This window comes from Nipponia nippon, unplaced genomic scaffold (assembly GCF_047370975.1).
Source record: "Nipponia nippon isolate SJK-2023a ecotype South Korea unplaced genomic scaffold, ASM4737097v1 scaffold_13, whole genome shotgun sequence".
Lineage (NCBI taxonomy): Eukaryota > Metazoa > Chordata > Aves > Pelecaniformes > Threskiornithidae > Nipponia > Nipponia nippon.
Window position 1 is genome coordinate 3,432,349 of NW_028262324.1, and position 18,819 is coordinate 3,451,167.

At 42.1% G+C, this 18,819-nt stretch overlaps 1 protein-coding gene across 7 annotated transcripts in view; it reads right to left on the reverse strand.

The window, feature by feature from the left end:
- The window catches only part of PTPRT (protein tyrosine phosphatase receptor type T), a 472,716-nt gene that overhangs the window by 119,315 nt on the left and 334,582 nt on the right, over positions 1-18,819 (reverse strand). For all 7 annotated transcript variants that reach the window (XM_087749578.1, XM_087749577.1, XM_087749574.1 and 4 more), the window contains exons 10-11: positions 5,775-5,976; positions 2,235-2,337 (exon numbers count right to left, since the gene is read on the reverse strand). In XM_087749578.1, coding sequence (XP_087605704.1) covers positions 2,235-2,337; positions 5,775-5,976 — 305 coding nt within the window. The remainder of the gene's footprint in view (positions 1-2,234; positions 2,338-5,774; positions 5,977-18,819) is intronic.

Genomic DNA, 18,819 nt, shown 5'->3' on the forward strand with positions numbered 1-18,819 from the left:
TACGAAAAAAATACTGAGGAGGAAAAACCACCTCATTCTTGTATGCTGAGAGTGTCGCAAGCAGTTCACAGTATGTTATCCTTCTAATCTGCTGGGTGCTGTTGAGGCCTCTGAGGGACCGCTACCTGCTTTTGGATATGGTATTTTGAGAGAATTTACACAAATTGGAGTGTGGAGAACAGACTGAAAGAAAAGGGAAGAGGTTGGGAAAATCTAAGGTTCAAATAATTGGCTTTGTTGAGGTTAGATTAAGAACAGTCTATATGGTGTCACAGAGAAAGGTATTCACACATTCCGTCATAGTTAATAAAAAGCTAAAATTCTCCCCAAGACCACTCCCTGCCCTGCCACCCTCCATTCATACACATGTCTGTAAGTCAATGGAAAGTATTCTTATCACTTAGATGTGGCATGCAAATATTGCACTCTCTTCAAACATGTATAATAGACTACAATGCAATTAAAGAAAGCAGACCAAAAATTTATAAAAATCTCTACTGATTTTTTTTATAACAGACACATTTGCTGGAAAAGACATTATTAACTGAATGCAGTTAAGGTATAGTAAATTCACTTGGAGAAAAATCACAAGACTTTTCAATAAAAAGACAAAATAGCAACACTCTTAAGACAGCAGGTGGTAAAAACGAGATACAGGAATGTTCCCCCATATAAAGAAATAAACAAAACAGAGCTGTGCGATTTTACTGCTCTTTTCCAGCAGAAAAACATCCCTAAAGGACTCAGAAAATAGGCTCCTAAATTCGCTCATATGGAGTACCAGAGATTGATAGGGAAACTTTGAAATACATTACTCAGAAAAAATAGGAAAGGGATGGTGCTAAGTCTTAAAGAGCAGATTTTTTGCTTGAGAGTATCAATGCAATCTGTGGGAAAGCTGTGAAATAGGGTGGACCACCAATCGATCCAGGATATTCCATTAAATCAAGTAGTATACATCTGAGCAATTTGCTCCTGAATACTTAGTGAGACATCCTTCAAAAGCACTAAGAACCTGTCAGCGGGGCGTAGAAACCCAAGTCACTTTTGAAAGAAGGGACTATGTGTGTTTAAAGTACCACCCATAGGAAAAATTTGAAACGTCTCTTGTGAAAACTGGAGGTAAAAGCCTGACGAGCCTACAGGGAGGTCATGGCTGCCGGATACCTCTGCAAAGCAGTATCCAGTATTTTTATCATAAGCGATTCTAATTCTTGCTCTCAGCTGAGGAGACTGGCAGGATGAATGACCAACTGGTACTTCTGCCAGCGACAGATAAGGCCGTGCCGGCTCAAAAGGGAAGTTTGTTCTTCTGTGCTGGCGCCTCTCACCACGTACAAATTCACTAGACAGAAGAGAGGAATGCAGTACAGACCTCTGTAAGTCGTGTTTCCACAGTCACGGCACGATCTGCGGTCGAGTGGCATGTGGTTTAGTGAGACTTGACAGTGTTAGGTTTATGGTTGGACTCAATGATCTTAAAGGTCTTTTCCAACCTAAATGATTCTATCATTTCAGCATCTCATCAGTAAGAACAGGACCCACCTCAGGGACAGCCAGAAATGTTTTCTGCAAGGTCCTCACTCTATTCCATGGGTGCCTGTGCAGCCCCCTGCCCCTAAAATCCTTTATTCTGCCAGTGGAAATTGTGCTTGCCTACAACTGGCAAAGCCTCGCTAAGCCAGAGTTCATCTTTTCTGAACTAGATCACTACTTCACAACCAGCCTAGGAGCAATAGCTGGATTATAACATAAAGATGTGAGGAGCGTGGTTAGATCCAGAATCTGAACAAATGCATCCACAAATCAAAGATAGTTGGGGCATTCATACGATAGTTACAAAAAGGCCCTGTCCATCACGGAAGAGAAAGCAGGAGACAGAGGCCTGGAGCCTCCTCCACCTTTGCATGGCAATGCTCAGCTCACAGCGTCACAGTACACAGCTGCATGTACTGAAATTCCAGCGCCGCAAAGGCATCTGAAGTGATGCTGAAAGGGTAATAACCCTGTGCAATGCTATCAGTAATCCTTCCCAGAGGTTAACAGCGGGAGGCAAGTAGGTTGAGGCGTTTATAAAAGGAGACTGTGAAAGGCAGAATCAACAGCAGAGTTGGCCTTTTAGTCAGCGCTTGCTTTTAGCAGCTACATTATCAGATGAGAATGAGAGAGGCGTGAGCAAAGCCTGGGGAGGAAGGAGAGGGGAGAACTGTGAAAAGAGAAGACAAAACGCCTACCTGACAGGTGCTCCCCGGGACTGAGCGGGCTTCAGCATAACGGTGATGGTAGTGTCAGTCTCATTCAGGGGGGAGTCCGTGTCGTATTCCGGCATCGATGGTGCTACAGCAGAACAAAGAGCAACACGTTAGTTATAGACCAGTTACTGCCTTTGGTAGCGATGGCAACGTAATATTAACATTTTTTGGAGACCGTTTAACATTTTTCAAATGAAACATCAAAATACTTCCCAATGTTATGACCAAAATTGTCAAAACTGTTTAAATATTTGTACACTCTTTGCCTATTAAAATTAAACAGGAATCGGACACCCAAATCTTCAAGCTGGCTTTGAAAATCCTGTCTTGAATTTTTAAGACTTAGTAATCCTTTGAGATGGGATCATTCCTTCAGTTTTAAAGGTAAAGAAAGAAAACTGTGTGGACATTACAAAAGACCACTTAGGATGAGTGAATCAGTGGCAGAGCTAAGAATAGCACCCAGGAAACCTGGCTCTTGCTCACTGTTCTGGTCATCAGATTAGTCTTCCCACATCTTAGATAGAGTTTTTAACACATAGACTTAAGCTGTGTCTCCTTGATTAGCTGGAGGGCGTGTTATGAAGCATGAAAGATGAAAAGAGAGGAGCACAAATTAGCCAGGTTATTTTAGCACTCAAACCCATGACATTTTACCCCAGTGCTTTAGTGATGATGAATCAACAGGCAGCTGCACGGCTTCCAATGGCGCACTCAGGCAGCACCCAGCCAGGGCAGCCCCATCGCTTCGCTGACGTGCTCCCCAAAGCAAGACAGAAAACCACTGAATATTCACATTTAGCCAAAGTCTAGTTTTGACTTCTGCTTTGTTATCTTCTATTAGGATCGTTTTGCGAAAGTGGGATAGCTTTCCTTAGGAAACTTATTTTACTTATTACATTACTTCTGCCTTCCCCAATAGCAGACATCTGTTTGGGACAATTTTTACTGTGGAAGAACTGAAGAGATCACGAGATCAGAGCAGCATCAAATTCATTCTGAAGATGCAAGTTGTGTTGAAATATTTTTAAAGCATAAAAGCAAAGAGAAGAATTCACACCAATAGTTCATCTGTAACTCACAAGGGCAAGCTGTATTACGGGGGGTCCCATATTTAATCCTCTCACAGTGATTTCTGCTGTAATCCTGTTTACAATCAGGATTTTTATCTAAATGCCTGAAAACTGTCAAGAATGGTGGTTGCTATTATCAGCTCAGCTACTGACTTCCCTGTCAGTAAGCTAGCAATGTGTTCAGAATGAGTGCCAATTCCTTAACGAGGAGTTTTCTGAAAAAGGTGCTGTGCATCAAGGGGAAGCAGTGTGAGTCATTTAAAGAAGATGTGTGTCACCAGCAGTCTTCTATACCAGAGATCACCGCAGTTGCTGGAGATGCACACAGCAAGAATCGTTCAGCACCTGTGCTGCCCAGACAGGATGGTGCTACAGCACAACACAGCACTACAAAAAGGTTGCAGGGCCGGTGTGGACACCAGAAACAGGCTGGGCTCTGCCTTTGCAGGCTCCATCATCCTGCTTTGAAGCAGCTTCTTCTAGCCAAGCTGCAGTGCTGCACTGGTGCCACTAAATTGTTTCTGATGTGTTAGCTAGCTCGGATGTCTCCTTCTGGCTGCGCACAAGACCTGTTTTGTTATCTTCTGTGTAAAACACTGCACCTGCCACAGCGAATTTACAGTCTTACTTTCAGACACCATATAGTTAAGAAGTAAATGCAAGAAACATAGGTCTTGGCAGGACTAGCTAATGGTATCGGGTGTAATTCAGTGAACAGAGTCTGTATTAGTCACAAGGCACTGAAATAAGATACAGTAGTTCTCTTGTGTACTCAACACAGAAAAGTTGTGTAGTACCTCAATAAAACTACAGTTGGCACCGATCTCTCTAAAATAGCAAGCACTGCTCATCTATTCAATGCCTGTTTTGCAAGATCCCAGTCCTGCCCAAAGAGAAGTCCTCAGGAATTCTGCCATTTAATTCTGATTAAGACATAAACAAGCGTGTCCACCCATATAAACATATACACTCACACATTGCTACAGCATAGATGTGTTTTCGTTTTAAAATATATATAGTCTTACCAAGGACATTCCAGTCAATGCAAAAATCCTTCTTCTCCCTACTAACCTTGGGACTGCATCTTAGAGGAGGTTTAACAGTAATTTCCACATTACAGGTATAGGACTGACCATGCAATGAGATAATCTAATGTCAGAGACTACTCTAATGCCTGCATGGAGTCTGTGCACTACCTAGTGCGAACCAGATGGTTGGAAGATGAAAAAAAAAAAAGACAATAAACCAAGCTCAGTGTGCATACAGTTAACAATCATGCAGGCTTTTGACACAATTTGAACACTCACTGAATAATAAAATGCAAAGAAACTGAATCAGGGGGAAAAAGCACTACCATCACTGTGTTATTTGATTTTTCTGGTCACAAGTGAATAGAGCGCATGCCGTGCCTTCCCTTCACAGCAGGGCTGCATAAACCCTAACTGTCCGTGGAGCTGTTATGACAGTTAATGGCTTTACTTCAAGTGGTTGAGACGCGGGCTTTTGCACTAAATGTTAAGGGTTCAAACCCTGCTGATGGTTAGTGGAGGGAACGGATACATTTTACTTCCTTAAAATTTACACTGTCACTTACTGCTAACAACTGATTTCTATTAAGCAATTCTGAAATAGGGCAATGGAAAATATGCACTGTTGTGCACCCTTTTCTATGGCATCCAGCCATACTTTCAAGCATTACAAGTGTCCTGAACATCCCAAACATTTATTTTGGCTTTACTGAAAAAACAGTTAAGGTATTCCAAAAAATGACAGTTTTAAACTGTGTTAGAGAACCTATTTTAGTGCTATCAATTAAATGCTAAAATTAAAGTCTACATATGTCTGCCTAATATCCTCTCTACTACCCCTTCATCCATCTTTTTTTCTGATAGCTGGCCTAAGTTTCCTTTTTTTTTCTAGAGACACATGCACCTTCTCTTTGCAATGCCTCCTGATTTTAGTGCCTTTCATACACTTGTCTGCCTACCTCACGCCCTCCCTCTGCCCTAACTCAGAAAAAACCCATAAAAACAGCTTTCCTCCTTTATTTTTAGTCTCCTTGCACTATTAATTCAACTACTTCATTACATCCATTTTGGTGCAATCTGAAAATAAAAGCCACATTATTGAAGGAGATTCCCCAGCCACACAGATAATACTAACAATAATTATAGGGATAGTTCATTTGTAGAACTAATGAAGGTTCTCATTCAAAATGTTTCACAAAGATATTCACAGATAGTTAAGATACCCACAATTAGCCACCACATTTGTAACTCAAACAAACACAGATACTGGATTGTGGCCATTTTAAAAATTTGCCCTGTGAAACTTGTAGAGGAGACGCTAAGCTGAATACCTTTTTATTGTTTCATGCATCAGCTGTGGGTCTAAAGAACAAAGCCCTAGAAAGTTCTTTTTTCTTTTTTCTTCTTCTCCAAAGCAATACCTGAAATCTTAGTTGCAATCCGTGTTGTGATGGGTGGCCCAAAGCCCTTGACTGTGCTGGCTTTGATGGTGAATGAATACGTAGTCCCTGGGTATAATCCTACAAAGAGGTGATGCGTTTCATTCCTTAGTTTGAAGACTTTCCCTCTTTGGCTGGACAGGTCAGCACTGGGATCCAGAGACCCAACGGCCTTGTATGTAATCTGCAAATGAAGAACAAGGAAAGTAAGGTGATAAGGGGCCTTCTGCACCTGGCCTTTCTCTGCTCCCTGATTTTGCCATCTCTTGAGACTAGACATTGAAAAGGACAGGTATTATTTCAGTATCTCTAGTGAGCAGTTCTGTATTTGGATGCTGGCAAACAAACATGACAATTTTTCCAAGGCTTTACTTAGGAAAAAACTAATTTCTTCTCTCCACTAAAACCTCAGCATGTGCTGATTTACAACAAAAGACACAAAGAATTGCTTTTTGTTCCGAGTCACAGAACTTCTGCAGCCAAACCAGAGCACACAGCACGACTGGCAGAATTTTTATTAGAATATCCCACACAATCCCCCACAGCATACGAAAACTTTTGGTGCAAACAGGGATACATTTTCCATCAAGTATTTTTTGCCTTCTGGCAAATGGTCTTCTCAAAAGGCCGCTGAAAACAATGGGAGCCTTTTACTGACAACAAAGGTTTTGGAAGGTGCTAAAATGAATATGTTGAAATGAAACGGTATGTTTAAATGAAATAAATATCATCAAGTCTTTAGACAAAAGCCCTTCTCTTCTCTGAGCTTGTAAGCCAGCTTCTGGTATCATCTCCCTCTGCCTGTTTTTAGCCTCAGTTTGCAGGTTTACATGTGGTACCATGCCTGGATTTTGCCTGAGAGAATAAGGCAGCAGGGTTACAGACCTGGAGAGCTGATCATGAATACACCCGCTGCTGGTGCTAACACACCTTTAGAGGCATCCAAGCTGAAAGCACACCTTTGAAATTCTGCTCGAGCTCCATTATGCTTACCCATGGCAACCCTGTTGATACACAGACACTTGCAAGTGAAACTCATGACTTATTTACCAGCCAATTCCTTCCCTGCGTTCCAAATTCAATCCAAAGGCAGCTCAATTTCAACTGAGCTGTCAATATAATATAACATGCTCCACTGCCCTCCTAACCTTTCCTGATATTATGGGATCCTTGCTTATTTGTAATGAAACACTATGAATAAATCAATGTATGTTAATACACGAAGTCTTCAATTTTTTATAAAGGACTCCACAAGAATCTAATTCCCAGCTTTGCTGAAAGAGCCTTTGAAAATTTTTAAGTCGCTTACTTTACGACAGGAGGCAAATGTTGCATTTGAGAAAAAAATAAATGTACAATGCTTAAAAAGGGGGGATTTAATAATAACAGGATAAATAAGAGACAGAGGCTGATGCTACTGACACCAGAGAAGGGTGTGAGTGTGTGAATCCTATTATTTGGACAGAGAAGAACAATTTAGACAGAGCTGACACCCAAGACGAGGCAGTGTAACAGAGAAGGGCCGTGAATTACACCCAGGCCCATGGAGCAGCAAGAAATTACAAAAGCAGAACTCTTAAAGGAATTATAATCAAACAGCTTGCAGGGGTTTTCACTGAAAACCTACTAATTTTTCCATGAATTACAACCTGGTTTAAAATTTTTATTACTTGCCAGAAACCTGAGAAAGAGGGAGATCTTGGCACAATGGTCATTAAAACAAAAGAATCAAATGCAGGGAGGAGAAACCTTTACACGCGCTCCTTTTCCTTAGGTAGGTGAGGACCATGCAATGCAGCATGGCACGAGACAATATTTTGACAGTTCTTATTGCATTGAGGTACTTTCAAGGCAAGAGAATCTGGGTAAAAACACCATCAGAGTTAGAGTGACCAAAGACCGTAAACTAAGAGACATGACCCAGTCAACACCATAACTAAATCCAGAAAGAAAAATTTATTTAGTCTATTAGGTAGGAATGAACCGATGCAGTCTGTATGCTCTATTTGCAAATCAAGTGCTAGAGAAATAGCAATTCTATAAAATTCCAAAGGGGAATCAGCAAAACAGGAGTTTGAGAAAAAGAAAGAGAACTTCCTGCTGCTGGGCCACTGAAAACCACATTTGCAGGATGCCCAGGTCGTCGCCTATGTGAAATCAGTGGCATCTACTGCACATTATGCAGAAGGCTAAGTGGAAGATACACTTGTCCTTGATCTCCATATAAATAAAAGTATTCAGCTACCTTCGTCAGTTCTAAAATCATTACAAAAAGAGTTATTTTTCTTCATTAAAAAAACCTATTCCCTTAAGGCAAATAGAGCTAGAAAAGCTTTCAAGAGAAAGAAAAAAAAAGTCAGTGATTTAAAAAAACCCACAGTCTGTCTTTTTTCTGTTGACTATAGCAGAGAATATGAGAACAAGGGACCTGGGTCAACTCACAAGAAGTGAGGAAGGAGAAAACTATACTTGATAGAGAGTACGTCCATGATTTGAGATTGTAGCGTGTAACTTTTTTTTAGGATATATAAACTACAGTAAAGAGAGATTCACAGCATGGCCAAACCACGGGATTATTGTTTCTGCAGCAGACTCTCTATTCCAACAGATATGAACCCCATTAAACCAGGTGATGTGCAGACATTCAGAGAAAGCAATCCTTGTCCCCAGAACATAACATTTAACTTTAATACACAAACAGTACCTGGATGCAACACAGAGAAAAGGAAAACAATAGTACCAGTTTGTGCACATGGTCCAGTTTCATCCAGTCCATAAGCAGAAATATTTAAGGAACTGGTAAGCAAAATGGTGTCAGCGGATACAGCCCATTACCAGCTTATTGCTCGTATCAGAGTTGGTCTCAAACTCTTCTCTGCTTTCCACAAGAAGAGCTCTGAATGACGAGGAAAGCATATACGGACACTGCCAGGGGAGCCTAGGGGCTGTTTACCCACCTCTGCTGATGACTCTCCTCATGACCGCGATAAGCCGATGTTCAACGAGTCTCCATTTTGCCATTTATAAAATGAGGGCTATTACACTCCTCTACACAAACATTTTTGTGGTTGAGGGATTCTATGGATTTCTGTAATTGCTGAGTGCTGATGGTTAAGCAGCAAAACCACAGGTGAAACAGATGAAGTAGCCCTGAAAACAGAGCCCTTTATTTGGAAAAGGAGACAAATTCTCTTCCGGCTCAGAAAAAAAAAGAATCATTTTCCCTTCCAAGTAAGATATCTGCTGTTTCTTAGATATTAGTGCTACCTCAAGTGTGGATTAACAGCTGAGAGATCTGTCTCAGTCTGTTCCTCTATAGGCCTCCCAATACAGCTAAAGCAACTGCAGCTACAGTTAGAGCTCTTCTGGCCAGCAGAGTCTCCTGGAGCACTGGCTGCTCCCTGCTGACCTGCCACCCATCCATACTCTTCAAGGCATAGGCTCCCCATCCAGGTCAGCAACATTTCTCATAGCCAGGATCATCTCCATTTACTGAAGTTTTTGGTATCTCCTTAGCAGAGTATCTGGAAGAATGCTACAGCGTATGTGTGTATGCATGTCTTTGTGTCAGGGGATTTCTCCTATAGACAGAGATGCTGTAGTATATTGCTTATCTATTGGTTTTCATCTAAGAAGCTAAGAAGTTGCCACTCTTCGCCTTAATTGATTTAAACTAAAAGTTCTGAAGGAAAAGAAATTTCAGGGAATCAGACACTGAAAAATTTTCGCGAAGAAAATGGAAATTTCCAACTCTGGAGTAATTTATAAATGCACAGGAACATGGCTGGAGAAGAAATACGGCACTTTCCTAGAATAAGAAGGATGCTGAAAAAGCCACCTGCTCTTCTAGTTGGTATGCTGAGTATTTATCTTAATTTCTTGTTCCAAGTGTCAAACCATTTCATTACAAAACAAACAAGAGAGACTAATCTAGAAAATGAGATGACTCAATCACTAGAAAGCAGCTGTTCTAAGTTATTTTAAAATAATCTATTTTAACAACAAGCCATGTCATATAATACTTCTGTATTCTAAAAAAAAGAAACAATAATATTAAACGTTTAAAAACCTAGACAGAAAACAAACAAGAAAATACTCAAAAATATATTTAAGAATTTCACTCTGATTGAAAATATTGAAAATATTGAAAATATTCGGTTTTACTCTGATGCAGAATAAATGCAAATACAAAGATGAGGAAATTTCTCACGAGACTGAAACCCTATGTTTTTCAACCAGCTCCCTCGTTATCTCCTGCACAGCAGGCAGCTGTCATAAGTTGAAAGTTGTCTTTCCTCTGCAAACTGGAATGGATGTCCTGAGTTTGCATATGTAACTTAGAGTTTACATATCAGCTCCAGGGCAAGTTGATGGTCCCAAGCAAGTTTTAGCGTCCAACACTGCTATGGTTCTAATCACAGCAAACACCAGCGCAGGCTAAAATATAGCAAAACCAAGAAATATACACTAATAAATCCTAATTTTTCCTTGGAACCTCCTTCATTGAGTTAATGAAATGGTTCTTAAACTGAAGGAACAGCAGCCATAAATTTGAAGTGATCAGAAAGTCAGATGGCACAGGAACTCAGAAAGATAAAGAGTAGCCACATTCCCACCAGAACAGAGGGACAAAACACTGAGTGCCCAGCATCCACCCAGCTGGACAGGAATGATGTACTCATGAGGTGCACAGGCGATTCAAGTCCCTGGTCAACTGTGCAAAATTTGGCTACATGAGTCCAAATTCTTTGTAAGATGTCAAACAAGTCAACAGCACGAGCTCAAATCTACTGGAAACTACCAAAAAGGCTTTATATATTTAATATCCAAGTGTTCAGTGATATATAATTGCTGCGATAGGCTATGGAGAACAAAATAAAAACAGATCAGCGTAAGAAATGGGATGGTTAGTAAGTTCACCCCTTATTGGTATTTAAGCAGACATCCGGTCTATGCCAGTGCACTCCCAGTCCCCATTAACCAGAAGAATCCCCTCTTATTCCATCCTCCCCTCTGGTTTTTATCCATTTTAAAAGTTCAGAGTATTAACTCCTTGAAATCACTAAGCAAATGCTATGTTAACAACGACAAAGATGAAGATAGAATATTGAGAGGATAAGCACAGCTCTTCTCCCCTTCACAGAGCCTAATTTAACACAATTTTCTAGGGAAACGTGAATGCTTTGCTAACTGTCATCATCTGTGACTGTAAAACTTCTATTACAATATGAGGACTTATAAAACTATCATTGTGAAGGGAAAGACCATAGCAGAGGTATTAACTAAACTAGGAAGCACAAGGCTATTTTCCACTGCAAATCTTTCTTCAGAGGAAAACACATAATAAAAAAGAATAAAAAATTATAAAAAAAAAAGAATTAAAAAAAGAATAAAAAAAGAGTAAAAAAGCCTAACCCTTAACCCACTTGGATTTTCCCATACCCCACAGGTGTATGGGCAACTGTGTGTCCACACAAGCAAAATGAGATGGTGATACTTGAATATATTATTCTACAGCTTCATCAGGCATATCTTGAATATGTCTGTTCAGCCCGAGCATCAGCCACAGACCGGGGCACAAAACTCTGCAAGGACTTCACAAACTGCTCAAGAAGTTGAATTAACATTCACCAGTTCATCCTCCACTTCAGCAGCTACGCCATGCCCAGTGCCTGGGTGTTCGTTGAATCTCTACACCGTGCTTAGCAAACACAGACAATAACAGAAGTCTGGTGAGTTTTACTCGATCGTTGCATGGTGGAGGCGGGGTGTGGGGGGGTGGGGGGCTTTGTCCTGTGCTTTTTTTAATACAAAATATCAGTAAGCATAGTTGAAAACTAGAGGTTAAAAAAAATTTCCTTGTAGAAAAAAGGGTACATGTTGTTAAAAATGTGGTAATTAAACAGTGACTCAGACCGTCAAGCAATGTGATAAATTACCCTTTGGGTTTAGACGTTCCTTTGGAAGAATGTATTACGGCACGATCATGAGGCCCTAAGCTTAATACAAGAACAAATTGTGATAAAGATCTCATCACTTCATTGTAATAGTCCTTCTTGCCCTCCACTACTAAAATCCTTTGGGAACCCTGGATGGCTGTTCAGATTCCCTTTAATCTTCTTAAATAAATAAATTAACAAGACAGAATATTCTGCTCAAATCACAGCCGATGTATCCATTTAGCCTTCCCATACATTTGATACATTCGAGTAAGCTTTCACACTGATGAATAACTGATTGTCAGGATTTCATGTGTTCATAACCTTAAAACGGAAGGCAGCAAACTCTAATGTCTCAGGATTGAGAGCTTGCCAGTCAAGGCAAAAAAATATGCTCATATGTTTCTTTTCCCAGCAATTGATCCCAGTATACACACCACTTTATCTTATATCTTTTGTCATATAGAATTAATCAACCACGGCGAGCAGAATTTTGCTCTCTACAACCATATTCACCATCAAACATTAGGACTTTAAGCTTCCCCTCTGATTTTAGCAATTGCAGCCTGTTTGAATGCAAATGGTAAGTACTGCTGTTAAATCAAACACTATTTTGTAGATACATTATGCAACCTTATATCTATTTTCCATTTTAGTGGCAGCCTGCATATCAGTTTGGGGAAGGCATCTGAAACCTATAAATGCATTACATTACCCCCTACATTCCCACTGATGTTTTACGTCCCTGTCTTTATAAAACAGCCCATTCTGCCTCTCCATACCCCTCATACAACACACAATCCCTAACTTCTGGGGATGCTTTGGAGCTGACAGGTAGCCATAATATATATATATATATATATATATATATAAATAAAGATTCCCCCCCCTTCTCAGTTAGTAATGCCTCAACACTGAAACCATCTCTTGCTATGGACAAGAGAGGAGCCAGAACGAGGAACATCACACAGCCACTGTATGCATGACTGTGCCAAGGTCAGAAGCTGGGTCTGCAGGGACACCCTGCCTAGTGTCTCTCACTTTACGGAGCCAGAAGAAAGTGAAGCTTTTCCCGACCTATTGCTGTTTTTTGAACTCACTCCTGGCTTGTGAATCAAGAATCCAAGACCTGGAATCAAGACTTTTTTTATCCATTGGTTCTTATCCTATCACGCTGCATGCAGGGGCGCGGGGGGGAGGTGGGCTGCCTGCAGAAGGGGCACTGGGAACAAGGATCCCCAGTGACTGCGCTGCTCAGCAAGCGGGAGACGAGGAGGGCAGCCCTCCGTCCAACTAGAACAGCCCGGTAGCTGGAGTCGCACCCCGCACAAGGGCTGGGCTCACTTCTCCCCTGCCCTGCGGGAACCGCGTGCTGCCACCATGCCCCAGCCAGCCCCACTGCCGGCCTGCCTGCTTTAGCTGATAGAAAAGGCTGATATCAAACCCACTGACATAAGAAAATAAAGCTGCTGGCATCTCAGAAAATGAAAACCGCAGGTCAGTCACAAGTCTAATTCCTTTCTTTTTTTAAAGGGGCTCCTCATTTTTAAAACCACTTACCTAGAGAGACGTTGCTGCTTCCCAACTACATAATCCTCTCTTGAATTAGAATCACTTCTATTTAACCAGAAGACAACCAGGCAGGCTCAGTGGTGTACAGGCCTGACTTAGTGGTGTTTAAGTCCCTACTTAGTGCAGCTTTACAAAAGCTCAATGCTCAGCTGCCTGGAGTGCAGCACCAGCGCATTCACACCCCACCACAGAGCAGAACTCCTTGCCTGCCCGGCTGCAGTCCTGCCTGCCTGGCTGCGGTCCTGCCTGCCCTGCAGGCTACAGGAAACAGTGACTTCTCCCCGTGCTTTACTATGCCACTTGCTTCAATTTCATAACAGCATTGGCACAAAACATCAAAAACGGATGAGAAAGAAGTTTGTCACAGGCAAAGCGTGATTTTCCAGGGCTAGAAATCATTATGCAATTCAGAAGAGTGCAGAGATAAGGGAGTCAGGTATCAGCGGAGAGCGCTGGATGTGTTTCACAGGCTTCAGCACTGCAGATAGAGGGGAGGAGGAACCAACTGAAAGCCTTCATGATTAAAAATACCTTGGGAAACAATAGGCTATTTAGTTTTTAATCTTGCTTTACATATTCCACTCCATGCTCTAATAAAGCCTACAAGCAAACTTCATTTTTCCCCTGTTTCCCAAAAATAAACACAAATAAACTGATGCATTAAAGTCTGACAGAAATATCCTTGAACTCAGTTATCCAAACATTTCCTTCATTTCCCGAGTCGCTGCCTCAGGGAAGCAGTGTTCCCCAAGCCAGGTGTTAAGAAACCATGTGCAACGTGTATTAACCGTGCAAATGACTTTTTATGGTGGAAGGAAACCAGCTCAGTTCACAGTGTCTCCTGGAAATGTTTTCTCTGAATTCAGTGTGTCCAGAGGGTGTACAAGGTGAAGGTGTTTTACTGAGCATCTCACTTGCTACCATCCCAGCATCACTGATCTTCCAGAAATTTTGCAAGGTTTCTTCTCAGTTTATGCTACCTCTGGATTACTCTCACATAGTCAACACCGTTTACGAAACAAATCTTTTTGAAACTGAGTGTGTATCACTCATAAGATACCTAACATCAAAAGCAGCTTCAGATTTCAATGCAAAGAACAGCAAGGAATAGCCATTCCCAACCACAGCTTCCTACCTTCTAGCTGGACCCAACAACAAGAGGATTAGCAAAGTGTTCTTAAAATGATATACGTATCCCTTATGGAGATCAGCCCAGCACCACCAATGAGCATGATCTGGCTTCTCCCTAGTCACTGCACATCAGGCTCAGTGATGAAGACTTAATTGCCCCCTGCTCTTCAGTGACATCCCTCAGGGTCTGGAGCACAAGGCTGGTGAGGAGCGGCTGAGGGAGCTGGGGTTGTTTAGCCTGCAGAAGAGGAGGCTGAGGGGAGACCTTATTGCTCTCTACAACTGCCCGAAAGGAGGCTGTAGCCAGGTTGGGGTCGGTCTCTTCTCCCCAGTAACAAGCGATAGGATGAGAGGAAATGGCCTCAAGCTGCGCCAGGGGAAGTATAGGTTGGATATTAGGAAAAACTTCACCAAAAGGGTTGTCAGGCACTGGCACAGGCTGCCCAGGGAAGTGGTTGAGGCCCCATCCCTGGAAGTATTTAAATGACGGGGAGGTGTGGTGGGACATGGCTTAGTGCTGGGTTAACGGTTGGACTTGATGATCTTAAAGGTCTTTTCCAACCTAAATGGTTCTGTTATTCTTAGGATCAGGGCTTAAGCTGAATCACTACAATTAGAACTGCTGAATTCAAACCTGACAATCCCACACCTTCTCCCAGCCCAAAATTTACTTAAGAATGAAAATCAGCTCTTTTCTTCCCCACAGCCCTTGCTCAGGGTCAGTCTCAGAACCACACTTCCATGGTAAAACACCACTGCATAGACAACTACCAAATGTTTTAAGAAGTTGATCCAATACAGGGAGTAAATTACAAAGTAGCATCACTGTCAGCTGAAACCCAACAGCAAAGAGCAATTACGAATTCATGAGACAGAGCCCAAACTTTTGTTATACTGATTTTTCTGCAAAAAATCTTTACCTTCTGGTATTAATTCTACCTCTAATCTTGACAAAACTGCAGTTTCAGCAGACAATTAAAGAGCTTGTCTTTTGCTTTCCCAAGGTGAAACATAATAGTTACTTTGTATAATTGTAAGTAGCTTATTCCTCCTGTTAACAGAGATTCTGCTCCAGGTTCCCAGCCACAGGAAAACTGGCGCAGTCAGTGTACAATGTCACCGTCTGCTAACGCTTGCCGCTTACGTTTCCGAGGCTGATCGCAAGCAGCATGCAAATCATAAACAACCAGGGCCCTGGATGCAGGCTGTAAGTTTGATTTCAAGTTCAAAGGTCAGAGTGTCAGAGGTGGAGGACTCAGTTCTGTGTTTTTATATCAAAGCATGCAAACATTTTATCTAGCTCACCTCCATCTTCACATTCCAGCACAAGTCTTGCTTGGGTGTGAAAGGTAAGACATGAAGAACATAAGGACCCCCTTCTTTTCCACATGTATTATCAGAGCTGCTTGTTTTCTTGAAGGGAATAGGAGAGGGGCACTATCCCTCTTCAACACCCCTCCCACTGTTGCATGCTGTGTTTTTTTAAGGAGTGCAGTATTACAGACTGTATTCCCCCTGATTGCTTGAGGCAACCTCTGCCAATATGGTCAAATCAACCTGACACCTATAGGCAATACAAGAAAATCAGTCTTTTGGGATGCAGGCTTAGGAAAGCAGGAGTGCTTCCCAGTGCGTGGTTTTCAGCGTGCATCCCACCTGCCCTGACTGCACGCTGCGATGGAAACGGAGGCAGATGTGCAGGGAGCAACCCCCGTACCACCCAGGGATGCTGGGGAACACGCTCGCTTCACCTGTTAGAAACAACAACAAGTGGTAAAGCTTCAATTTATTCCATAAAACAAATGAAAGCATGCACTTTTTTTCATCATGTGACTGAAACAGGCTATGACATAGGACGTGGAAGGGAAAAAGGTGTCAGATCAGCTAATTCAAATAAGGTTCAAATTCACAGCTGCTACAAAATGACCCACCCTGCAGCAGACAGAGCATGACTAACAGAGAAGCAAAAGCAGCATAGACTCGTCTGATCACAGCTGAAACCCCAAACCAGGCCACGTGAACAGTCTTGCAAAGGTCTTGATATTCACAAGGAGGAAAAATCATAAGCAGCCTGGCTACACACCTGAATACCAGCAAGGTATTACCGTCAGTAAGAATACTTTATACAATATGCCAACTGGAGGCACCTAAGCAAATGTTTTGAGCGCAGCAAACCACTCATACACACATTCAGCTTCCTTCAGTGCCAAGGGAATTTTAAGTGCATGTCTACATGCTCATCTCAAAAGCAGAGGATAAGTGAATCAAGCCCAAAAGTGCATTCTTATCCTAAGATCAACCTGTGAAAACTCACACAAAAAATGAAAAATTCATCTTCAATGAAGGAATCACAGAGCACTAAGGATCAGAACTCACTTCTAAATCAGTTCTGACACAATCCAGGACTCAAACGTCTGGCCTATCTTTCCTCTTTCACACGAGCATCTCTAAATCAAACTTTTATTGTTATATGTTGATTTTTTGGTACTTCCTTTTTTGCCTGGATCTTTCAGTATTCAGACTTGGAGCAGAACTGAAAACACTGGCATCTCAAATGCCAAATACCCATGAATAAAATGTGTAAGAGTTGTCATGCTTTGCTAATCATCAAATAATCTGCTTGCCTATACCTGCCATGCTGTTCATACGCTATGATTTTCTAAGATGAGTTTGCCATAGCATGCCAGAAAGGCAGAATGCATCAGAATCATAGAATCCTTAAGGTTGAAAAAGACCCTTAAGATCATCGAGTCCAACCGTCAACCTATCACTGCCAAGTCCACCACTAAACCATGTCCTCAAGCACCACGTCTACCCGGCTTTTAAATACGTCCAGAGATGGAGACTCAACCTCTTCCCTGGGTAGCCTGCTCCAGTGCCTGACAGCCCTTTTGGTGAAGAAGTTTTATGTAATATCCAACCTAAACTTCCCCTGGTGCAGCTTGAGGCCATTTCCTCTCGTCCTATCACTTGTTACTGGGGAGAAGAGACCGATCCCCACCTCGCTACAGCCTCCTTTCAGGCAGTTGTAGAGAGCAATAAGGTCTCCCCTCAGCCTCCTCTTCTGCAGGCTAAACAACCCCAGCTCCCTCAGCTGCTCCTCATAAGACTTGTTCTCTAGACCCTTCACCAACTTTGTTGCCCTTCTTTGGCCACACTCCAGCACCTCCATGTCCTTCTTGTAGTGAGGGGCCCAACACTGAACACAGTACTCGAGGTGCGGCCTCACCAGTGCCGAGTACAGGGGCACTATCACCTCCCTGAATTCCACCTCTTATCATATCACCTCATATCACTCATATCACCTCATACCACCTCCACTTCCATTACAAATGGAAGGCACGACCATTTTTTGGCATTGTGTGTTAAAACAATGACTCTGCAGTTTTTACAGCTGTCTCTCAAGTTATGGCATCAAGTTGTCCCAACTTTGGATTTTTCTCACCAGAAGGATTAAAAAGCAGCTGTATGGAGTAAGTGAAGGATAGAAATAGCTGTGCAATTTCCAAGCCCATTTTTCTATTTTTTAAATTAATACCTCCAAGCTTCCTGTCTAGCGTAATTCCCAAAAATACAGGCTGGCCAGCTGCAAAGATGTTGAAAACTGCTTCAAGACAAATTTGGCCTTACAAAACAGAAAGGAAGACAACCCAGTTCCCCCACTAATGCCCACCTGTCATAAATAAGAGGGCAAGAAATTCTTCCTGCAGCCAATGTAAAAAACCTTGTTTTAATGTTCTAAGTAATATCAAATAAATCCACCTGAACTGCTTCAGCCAGCAAAAAAGCCAAGTTACTTCTGCAATATTCTAGCAGAAAAATGGTCAGCCTTACAGCTAGATAACAGAGTGAAGAAAATGAATTTTTATATGCAAAATATTTGCTTAGAATTTAGTGGTTAAGACGCTGTCTTGCATATTAGTATTTATAGCAAGATAGAACATATTTTCCTAAGTAGCTCTGCAAAAGTAGACAAGGTTGAAGTTCTCATGAATATTAGTTAGCTGTTCATGTAACTGTAATTTGAAGCATACACCTACTGGCCTGATCTTGCTATAACAGTGCCATGAAGGCCGCAGGCCCATCTCACAGGTGTGGATTTGGGGAAACCTGGGGGTCCTGGTGGGCAGGAAGCTCAAACATGAGTGAACAGTGTGCTGCTGCGGCCAAGAAGGCCAATAGGATGCTGGGTTGCATCAAAAAGGGAATCACCAGCAGAGATAAAGAAGTCATTATCCCTCTCTACTCAGCGCTTGTCAGGCCACACCTGGAACAGTGTGTACAGTTCTGGTCCCCACTATACAAAAAAGAAGTGGACAGGCCGGAGGGGGTCCAGAGAAGGGCCACCAAGATGACCAAGGGTCTGGGCAGCCTGCCGTGTGAGG